The sequence below is a fragment of the Lactuca sativa genome, chromosome 9, assembly GCF_002870075.4.
Source record: "Lactuca sativa cultivar Salinas chromosome 9, Lsat_Salinas_v11, whole genome shotgun sequence".
Classification (NCBI taxonomy): Eukaryota; Viridiplantae; Streptophyta; class Magnoliopsida; order Asterales; family Asteraceae; genus Lactuca; species Lactuca sativa.
In genome coordinates, this window is record NC_056631.2 from 164,051,182 (window position 1) to 164,061,551 (window position 10,370).

At 39.3% G+C, this 10,370-nt stretch overlaps 1 protein-coding gene across 1 annotated transcript; it reads right to left on the reverse strand.

The window, feature by feature from the left end:
• Positions 1–770: 770 nt before the first annotated feature.
• Positions 771–2,677, reverse strand: LOC111892831 (syntaxin-52). Its single transcript, XM_023888874.3, has 6 exons — positions 2,484–2,677; positions 1,838–2,056; positions 1,546–1,751; positions 1,312–1,412; positions 1,178–1,222; positions 771–1,091 (listed from the first exon to the last, which is right to left on the reverse strand). Exons 2-6 carry the CDS (start codon positions 2,050–2,052, stop codon positions 960–962), a joined length of 699 nt encoding a protein of 232 aa, XP_023744642.1. The 5' UTR covers positions 2,053–2,056; positions 2,484–2,677; the 3' UTR covers positions 771–959.
• Between the last annotated feature and the right edge of the window lie 7,693 nt (positions 2,678–10,370).

Genomic DNA, 10,370 nt, shown 5'->3' on the forward strand with positions numbered 1-10,370 from the left:
TGATTCTCATGGTTGTCATATTTTGACATTTTGTGTTCCAACTAAATGACAAATTTGAAAAAAAAAACAAAAAAACAAAAAACAAAAAAAGAACAAAGTGCTTCGCCCGTTTTACTAGTGTATGCAATTGCAAGGTGCTTTTTTATCTTTTGTCTGTATAATATTAATATGTAACTCATAATAGCAATGTACTTAAATTTTCTTTACACAAGAATAACTCATAATAACAATGTACTTACATTTTCTTTACACATGATAATAACTTCCATTACAATTTTTTACTCAAAATAGCAGCATACTTATATTTTTTTTACCAACAATAGCAATAAGTAATCAATAAAATACAATGCCCAAATTAATAGCAAAATATAAATATGTTGCCTTTATAGGTAAAAGATAATGTAAGTTGCAATTATACATAACATATATTTGCAGCAAGATCAAACTAAATTGGCATTCTACACAATTTGCTCTCTAACTAAGAGGTTGTTTCTTTTTTACTTGATGTGCTTAATGGATTAAGCAGTTAATCTGAAAGGGTATACATGGTTATTTCCTATCCACTTACTCTGGACCTAATGACTTTATGAGACTTAATGTATTAAGACATCAACCCTTTATCTATTTGTTTTTACTCCCTTTTCCTTCCAAACTCCTCACTTTATAACTGATAAATATATTCGGTTGGAATAGGGGTAAAATGGTCATTTAGCGACAAGCAAACATTTTAAATATCACATTATATCAATATATGGTGCAACAAGCAAACATTTAGCAACTCGAACTTTGTTCTTCGGTAGCATAGCACAAACATCTGTAGACAACAAACTTTCAAGAAACCGACATATACTTTGTTTAATTTAAACAAGAAAAAAAAAATAGAAAGAAATATTATCACACAAACAAAGCACTCAGATCACCTCACACAAAAGAAAGCTACATACAGTTGGCAAATGAGATCACAAGTATTTTATGATCATATAAAGAGCCACAACCAAGACAGCAATTCCAATCACTGACAACAGTAGGCACAAGCATGAGCAACCACCCTTTGTTCGTTTATTTAGAATCGCCAAATTCTTCTGCACTCTCTGTTTTTTTTTCCCAAATATAAATTGTAAAAAGATTTTAAAGTATTGAAAGCTTTTTATACACAGTTTTACATAAAAGAGTTTACCTTGAGTCGAGAATCTGTAACTTCTACATGTTCATCCAGATCATCCTGTGTAACATAAATAGATCACCATCAGAGGCTCAATTGAATACCAAACACTAAGTAAAAAAAAGAAAGAAAAAGAAAGAAGGGCATACAATGAGTCTAGTGTGCAGGTCAAGTTCTTCATTGACAGCTAAAGCAATATGTTTGGTGCTTATCACTGTCTCTTCCAGTTTCTCTAAGCCTTCATCTTGTTCTGCATAAACAGATTCCAATTGATTACCATAGAAACTCAAGAACCCATGTCTTAATTGTTTGAAGTGGGAATAAATTTCCAAAATTAAAAAGGGTTGTAAATAATAATTAGAATTTAGAACACAATATCTTGCCTCTCATGATTTGTCTTTGAAGCCCAACAACACCAGAGTTATCCAAACCAGCAATTCTGCTCATGGCATCAGCTGGCTTAATATCTGGCCCAAGCAAGCTGTCCCTATTAGCAAAGTTTGACATGTTCAATGTGGTGGCCATCTGTGTTACCTTTGTTCTCAAATTTCCAAGCATATCTCTGCGTCTGTTCATTTCTTTCTCTGTCCTGCAATCCAATAAATCAAAACAAATTCAGAAATGTCTCATTTCATTGAGCAAAACTTAATAACTGGCTTAATGACTTCTACTTACAAGGGTTGTTTAGCAGGAAGCTTTGTGAGAAGAGACTGTAAGCTATCAAGTCTGGTTCCAAGTATGGTGATTTTTCTCCGAATAGCAGATGAATGGCGCTGTGCTTCTGGGCCTGACCCAAAGGAACTCCTCTCTGATATCATGCTGGTGATATCATCAGCAAGCTTAGAGGCTTCATTATATTCCCTCGTCCATGGATCCGATGAAGAAGCCATTTGTCTGAAACACAAGGAATAAAAACCACAAACACGTCAGTCACCGGTGACAATCATACGATCCACTTTATAAACTGTACAGTTGTGTAAAACTAGAGTATCACGAATTAGGGCAGCGAAATTCCCAAACATGGTTTAAAGTCGCAATGAAAACGTCAGGCGCTGTCAAATTAAACCATCTATGTCATTCATATGGAAGATAACTTTGTAGATTTGACGAAATTAACATGATCGCAATAGAAATTTGAAATTCTCAAAAATTAGGGCATCGATGAAAACAATCGATTCCTGGAAATTATGCATATCCGTTTCCATGAATGAATAAGTTATCAAGGTCGATGAATCCCACGAGTTGAATCGTGATAGATAAATGCATAGCCGTTGAAACTCCAAAGAAACGGCGAAATCATACGAAACCTAACAAGATTTACCTCAATGGATTAGTGATTCGGATTGTGTGATCGAAATTGGAGCTGTAAATCGATTAAACTGATCTAAAAGAGGAATCTAGAGATGATGATTATTGTATCAGACACACGGCGCCACCATTAACCGGCGAGCTTGTCTTGCGCTATCGTCGCGTCGTCTACATTTAACTTTAAATATAAATTTAAATGACGAGATATACAACTCTATGACTCGGTAGATAAAGATTCATTCTTCAAACCTTGCAACGACGTCGTATTCACCGTCCTAGCGTAGCAAGACTTCCACGTTGTCAACCAATTGCTTTCGTTAATTATTTCCTTCCATTATTGATTGCAATTTATTCAAGTCGACACAATAAGTAGGTTATATTGTCAAAATTAGTCCTTTTGATTTGCGAAAAATTATAAACGATAAGATGAGGTCCAAAAAAACTTTAATTTTGAATCATTGGTACAATACATAATTTTTTCTTTTTTAGATTTATAACCGTTAATCGTTGATTATTTATTTTGTTAAATCCATGCAAAAATGACTTTTTTTCCTCTATTTTGTTTTCTGTTCAGGTTACCCAAATAACTTTCAAAAATTTCAACTCGTACCATCATCAATTGTTATACATTATATGTTGGCACCATTCTTCCATCACTAAAAACCTCAAATAACACCAAAAAAATACTTTGGAAATATATTGTAACATCCGGTTTCTCTTTCAGGTTTAATTTCTTTAAATATAAGTTTTTGGCAGTTTAGCTTAGCCACGATGTGGTGATGGAATGACCACGACATGGCGAATCGGCTAAAAAAACGTGCATCTGCGAATCATCATGACGTGGCAAGGCCTTGGCCACGATCTAGTAATGGTTAGGGTTCAAAACCCTAGATTATGGGATTGTGCTATGTTTAAAGGCACTAACTCTTACGGTTGCCTCATTTGGTAGTCTCTATCTCTAAAACCGACCCCCAACTAAACCCTGGCCTCTTTGTGTGTGTTTTGACTGTGTGAAACCATCTTTGTGAAGATTGAAGGAAGAAGGAATCCATCTTGTGGTTTGTGTGATTGGTTCTAGCTTAGATTCAACATCTTCATCGCATTTCTGACCATATGGAAGTATAAAGTTTCAACCTTGCTCGTTACTTATCAAGATCTTGTTGTGGGTCATTTTATGAGCTTTTTGGTCACAATCTTCTTGTCCTTGGAGTTTGAGTGAACTTTTAAGTTATTCAGCGCATCCACTACAAGAAAAAACCGACATTACTAGGGAATGTTGCTATGGAATGTATTTCCATTATTATCCTACAATGAATCATGCTATAGAATGGCGTTCCATAGCTAATTTGCTACCGCATTTTCTAAGAAATTAATTTTCGGTAGCGAACATGGGAATTACTACAGAAACTGTTACCGACTCGAAATCTGTTGGTATATTGCTACCGATATATCTATTGAAAAAACATTCATTGCAAAGTTGCAATGAACTTTTTTATGAAAATATTGTTCGTTATAATTCTACTATGGAATTGAATATAATGGTTAATCTGCAACAAAAATTTTCAAAGGAATAAAATTCCATAGTTGTTTTGTTGTGGAAGTAGAATTGATAGATATTTTCCTACGGAATTGTGCTATGGAATATTTATTTTCGTTGCTTGTTTGCTATGGAAAAAAAAAAGCCAAGCTAAGTTGTAAGGAAAAAAAATTTTGTGAAGTATTTTTCATTATAATGTCATATTGTAACATCCATAAAAATTACAATAAATTTAAACTTTTTAAACTACCCCAAATCATAGAATGTTTACAAAATCATTGTTTTCAAAGTATTGTTCAATATCAGAGTCACTCATAAATCAAAAGTATATAAAACAGAGGATGTGTATGGTCACACCTTTGCCTTCCTGCGATCATCTAAAGTACCTGAAACAATAACTAAAAACCATAAGCCAAAGCTTAGTGATTTCCCCCAAAGTATCAACATATAAACAGATAACAAATACAACAGTATGTCAGGTCCAATCAACCATTGGGTTGGAATACCCCAGGACCAGTCACCCTCCGGGTCCAGTCGTCTTCGGGATGAAATACCCTAGGAGGAATGTCAATATACAATGGGTCCAATAAACCATTAGGTTGGAATACTCTAGGCCCAGTCAACCATCAGGCTGGAATGCCAATATACAACGGGTCCAATCATCCTTGGGATGGAATACCATCGGGCCCAATCAACCATTAGGTTACGGTCTGTTGGCCCATGCACATAACAATAAAGCCTCTACCACCAACCAAAACATATGAACATATAACAAATAAACATATAATCAGTCAACAAACAATCAAGCAGATCTACAAATCAATATGCATAGCATCATCCTATATAACAGGATACAAATCTAACAGATCACTACAACATGATAATGTACTATCACATAACAGGATATCTAACCTAATGGGCCAGCCTTGGTGCCTTCGACCCATAAGTACAGTGAGAAAAAACTTACCTCACAGTCTAGACAAAAGTTGATAAGGTCTCGACTCTGAATCTCAGCTCTAACCATCGCCTATCCAACCAAATGACCAATCCTCAATCACAATCCCATAATACCCAAATTTGGTCAAAGTCAAAGTCAAAGTCAAATTAGTCAAGTCAACTAAGTCAACCCAGCCGAGTCGACATAGTGAGCATACGCACGGTGTACTCCAAATGTACGTGGGGCGTACTCAAGCGTTGACCACCATCGGGGTGGTTGACCGTACGTGATGCGTACTCCTAGATTTCCCAAACTCTCATTAAGAGCTTAATGGCTTAAGCTCTCACGTCCATCTTTTAGATCAAATGCTAAAATACCCTCAAGAGTCATAAAGTTTTCAACTTTATGACTTTGCATGTCCGTTAAGTGCTTAAATCAACTTCTTAATCCATTAAGACCTTCTAAAGAATGCATGGAGCAAAACCAACCATTTAGACCCCATTTTTATGACTTAAGACCCTTCTGTAGCACCTGGTTCCTGGTATGTAAAATTTATCTAAGTGTTTTGCATTTTTAGCTTTGGACTCGGCGAGTTGTAGGCCCGACTCGCCGAGTAGAGATGGGACTTGGAACACGTTTAAGTTAGCAACTCGGTGAGTCCCTGCTGTCTGATGAAACCCTAAATTTAGAGGGTTTGCACCTTATTTAAACCAACCTTATGCGCCCCAACCTCACCCCTTTCACCCTCAAAGCTCCCAACATCGTTCAAACCCTTATTCCTTGTGAGATTGAAGTGCCTTGGTGTGTTTCTTGAAGATTTTTTAGAAGAAAGAAGAGTAGATCAAGAAGAGAAGAAAGAGGCTAGGCATCCTTGTGTTATCTCAGTGATTTCCTTGAGGTATAACTTAGTTTCCCCCTGTTTTCATGCTTATAGTCCCTTATAGCTCCATTAAAGTCTTCCTTGAGCCATTTCCAAGCTTGATTACGAATTAGGGTTTGTAATAAGTTGATTAACCCTTAGATCTAGGCATGATTGAGCTCCAGGAGCTCAGATCTCCTGACTTTATGGAGCCATATTGCATGAAAGCCCTAGATCTACTCTTTTAGTGCATTTTGAGCCCTAAAACCTTCATTGGTGTTTATTTACACGTAAAGTTGGAAACTTTACGTGTTAATCAGGCTCTAGAAACCTAGATCTATGTATGGCATGAGCTGGATTCGAGCAAAATCGAGTATATAGTGTTTGCATGCGAAAGACTCGACGAGTCGTTCATCGGACTCGGCGAGTCGAGTCGCGAGTCCCCAAGTTCTCCCCCTTTTCGTGTTTGCGGAGTGGAGTAGTGAGTCATGGGGTGTGACTCAGTGAGTCGGAAGCCAGACTCACCCATGAAGAAACTCGGCGAGTTAATGCCTTGACTCGGCAAGTCCAAGGCAATCTTCTTGCCTCAAGAACAGACTCGGAGAGTTGTTCATACAACTCGACGAGTCTCAGCATAGAGTGCTCTTCGGATGAAGACAAACTCGACGAGTTGTTCATACAACTCGGCGAGTAGGATGAAGGACGTTTGGACATCAGTTTAGAAGGAAAACTCATCGATTCGATGCCAAACTCGACGAGTAGAGACGGGACAATGGTCAGATAAAGGGATAGGGACTCGGCGAGTTGGCAGGCCAACTCGGCGAGTCGGGTCGACTAGAAGTTGACTTTGACTTTGACTCTTGGCTTAGTTAGGGGTAAATGGTCACTTTACCCTGAGGTCGATTAGCAGCATTTGACTGAGTGTTTTGTGGGGATTATAGCCGGAGGATTTATGGGGCAGCAGCAGCAGGAGACAGTCAGTTCCCACGCAGATCAACAGCTACTTTAAGGTGAGTTACCTTCCAATAACGGTGGGTCTATGGCCACAATGTCGGCCCACCAGTAGGATTGTATGATAGATGTTTGTCTCTGTGATATTCATCTAGGTTTGCTACTACCTGTGATATGTTATTGTGCTAGTATGATATGATGCTATGTGCTAGTGACAGTAGGGGAGATAGTCCCCCAGAACACCGGTCGATAGGGCCGAAGGGGCGGTCATGCCCAGCCATGCTAGATAGTTTATGAGATATATGTGTTATGTGGTAGTGGTAGGTGTGAAATAGTCCCCAGTATCCGGTCGAGAGGACTGAAGGGGAGACCAGCACCCAGATATGCTAGTTAGTATCCGGTCGAGAGGACCGAAGGGGAGACCAGCACCCATATATGCTAGTTAGTATCCGGTCGAGAGGACCGAAGGGGAGGCAAGCTCCCAGATATACTTATCAGTATCCGGTTGAGAGGACCGAAGGGGAGGCCAGCTCCCAGATATACTAGACAGTATCCGGTCGAGAGGACCGAAGGGGTAGGTCGGGCACCCAGATATGCCTGACAATATTTGTATGTTAAGTGATTGTATGGTATGTGGTATGTTGGGGGAACTCACTAAGCTTCGTGCTTACAGTTTTCAGTTTTGGTTTCAGGTACCTGTTCTTCGAAAGGGAAGGAGCTGGCGCGGTAGCGGCCCATCACACACACGCCTTGTATTCCGCACTATGAGATCCTCCTGGGAAATTGTACTCTGACTTTATTATGTTTTTATGAAATGTTTTTCAAGACATGCGTTAACTTTTATGAAATGATATGATCAGTGAACGTTTTATTTCTAAGGTTCGCTAAGAATATGTTTTAAAAATGAAATTTTTGGCTCGTATTTTTGGGATGTTACACCTTCCTAAGGTCTGAAAGGACAGCTTAATGGGTCAAGAACATGCTATGTTCACGAATCTCCACATTTGGGACAAAAAGGACCAAAAGTCAACCCAACACAAGATCTAAATGAAACTTCACCAAGCTTAGGACTTTATACCTCCAAATGATGCCAAAAAGAGGTGTGATTATGGATCTAAAGAGCTTTACTCCTCCAAGATGTTCTATATTTCCTTCAATCTTCTTTAAAAGCACAAAACACACACACACACACATACACTCAAGCTTAGAAATGCTTCACAAGGTGGATTAGGGTTGCAAAAACATTTAAAAAGGATGGAGGCTGAAGAAGTGAGGGGAAATGAGGCTATAATGGGGTTTAAATATGAGCCAAACCCTAAAAATTAGGGTTTGCATGTCTAGCACATACGCCTTGCGTACGGATGTACTCCCAATGTACTAGGTCGTGCCCTAGTACGCTCAGTGTAAACACGTACGCATGACGTACTCCCCCAAAACCAAAATTACAAAAATTATAACATCTGGTTCCTGGTATGCATTTAACTTTATTATTTATTCATTTTGGAAAGGGATACTCGATGAGTTGGTGGCCCTAACTCGTCGAGTAGAAGGCAGAATATGCGCAGGTTTTAAGTGAGCTACTCAACGAGTTGAAATCCTGACTCGACAAGTAGGACATTCTGGATGAAACCCTAATCTTTAGGGCTTGCACCCTATTTAAGAATCATATTTGGCCTCCATCCCAGCCTCCATCACCTCCAAACCATAATCTCGAAACCCTAATCAACCTTGAGTGATCTTGAACTATTTATTTGCCATTTTTGTGATTTAAAGCTAAAAGAAGGAAGCAAGGGCTTGGAGTTGTAGAAGGAAGGTAGAAGATCCAGAGCTAAGGACTCATTTCTGTCTTGATAGAGGTATAAAGCTTATACCTTGGCTTCTATTCACTTAGGTTTTCATTTGAGCTTGTATATTGTCACTCTTAGGCCATTTCCAAGGTTATTCCGATATTTGAACTCTTTGGAATGAAAGGACTTCAGATATGGGCACTCTTGAGCTTTAGAAGCTCAAAGTTGCCACCTTTATTCAGCCATTGCCCTATTCCATGACTTAGACATTCTTTTTAGCTTGTAATGGGTGTTTTAGCTTCATAAAACCATGAATTCAAGTAAAGTTAGCAACTTTATGTGTAATACTAGTCTAAGGAGTCCAAATATACAAGTTTGAAGCATTAGACTAGATTAGAATCGTCTAAATGGATTTGTAATATGGAGGACCCGATGAGTTGTTCTTGGACTCGGCGAGTCGGGTCGCGAACCCCTAACCATTCTCTGGTTTTGAGTGAAACCATTGAATCGAGGAGATGGCCCAGTGAGTTGGGAAAGATTAGGACTTGGAAGCTGAAGAACTCGACAAGTCGAAGGAGGGACTCGAAGAGTTAAGGTCATTGTGTCCCGATTATATGACAAGAAGAACTCGACGAGTATGGGAAGGGACTCGACGGGTTGAATCGGTTGACCACGAGTCTAAGTAGTACATGAACTCGCCGAGTTGGGAGATTACGATCCGATGTCGGGGCGGTCTTGAGGAATGTTATATATGCTTGATGTCTTTGTGATTCTTGCATGTTATGTGTTATGTGTTCCGGGCTTCGGTCCGATGTCGAGGAAAGCCCGATGAATGTTTATATGCTCATGTTATATGCATATGTTAATTGTTATGTTATGTTGTATGTATGCTGGGGAAATTCCGATATCGGACGGGGTCCGCTGCCCGATGCGGTCGGATGCCGGCGGGGCCCGATGCCGGGTAAGCCGATGCCGGCGGGGCCCGATGCCGGGTTCGTCCCGATGTAGTTGGGCGGTGTCCCAAGGTTATGTTATATGTTATGTGTATGGTATGTGGTAGTTTGGGGAGACTCATTAAGCTTCATGCTTATAGTTTTCAGTTTTGGTTTCAGGTACTTCCACTAGCAAGGGAATGGACTCGGGATGATCGCATGGCACACACCACAGTTTCAGCTTGGGATTGTTTAGACTCTAATATTTTCTCTTATGGTTTGATACATTATTTGACATGATGTTTGAGATACATGATTCTTGATTTTTTTCATGATGATGGATGATTTATGGTTTTACTAATGATTTAAAAAAAAATTGGTGTGTATTTTTGGGATGTTTCAAAAATGCCACTAGGGCCCTCATTGCACTCTTTCTTTTACTTAGGGTCCAAATTGCAATATAATTAAATTATAGGGTTAAAATTAGAAGCACCTCATCATCAAGATGTTACAATTCTCCCCCACTTCACTTAGACTTCGTCCCCAAAGTCTGTTGCAACGAATAACTTGGGGTAATGCTTCCTCATTTTAGCCTCCAGCTCCTAGGTCCACTCGGAGCCTCTTTGATGCTACCATTGAACCTTTACCAAAGGTATCTCCTTGTTGCGTAGGGCCTTCATATTTCTTTCCAAAATAGCTACCGGCCTCTTGATATAATTCAGGCGCTCATAGACCTGGATATCATCCAATGAAACCATTGTCTCGCTGTCCCACACACACTTCCGCAACTGAGAGACATGGAAAGTGTTATGGATCTGACTGAGCTCACATGGAAAATCCAACCGATAGGCCACCCTGTCTATCCTGGCGATCACACGGAAAGGTCTAATTAACTGG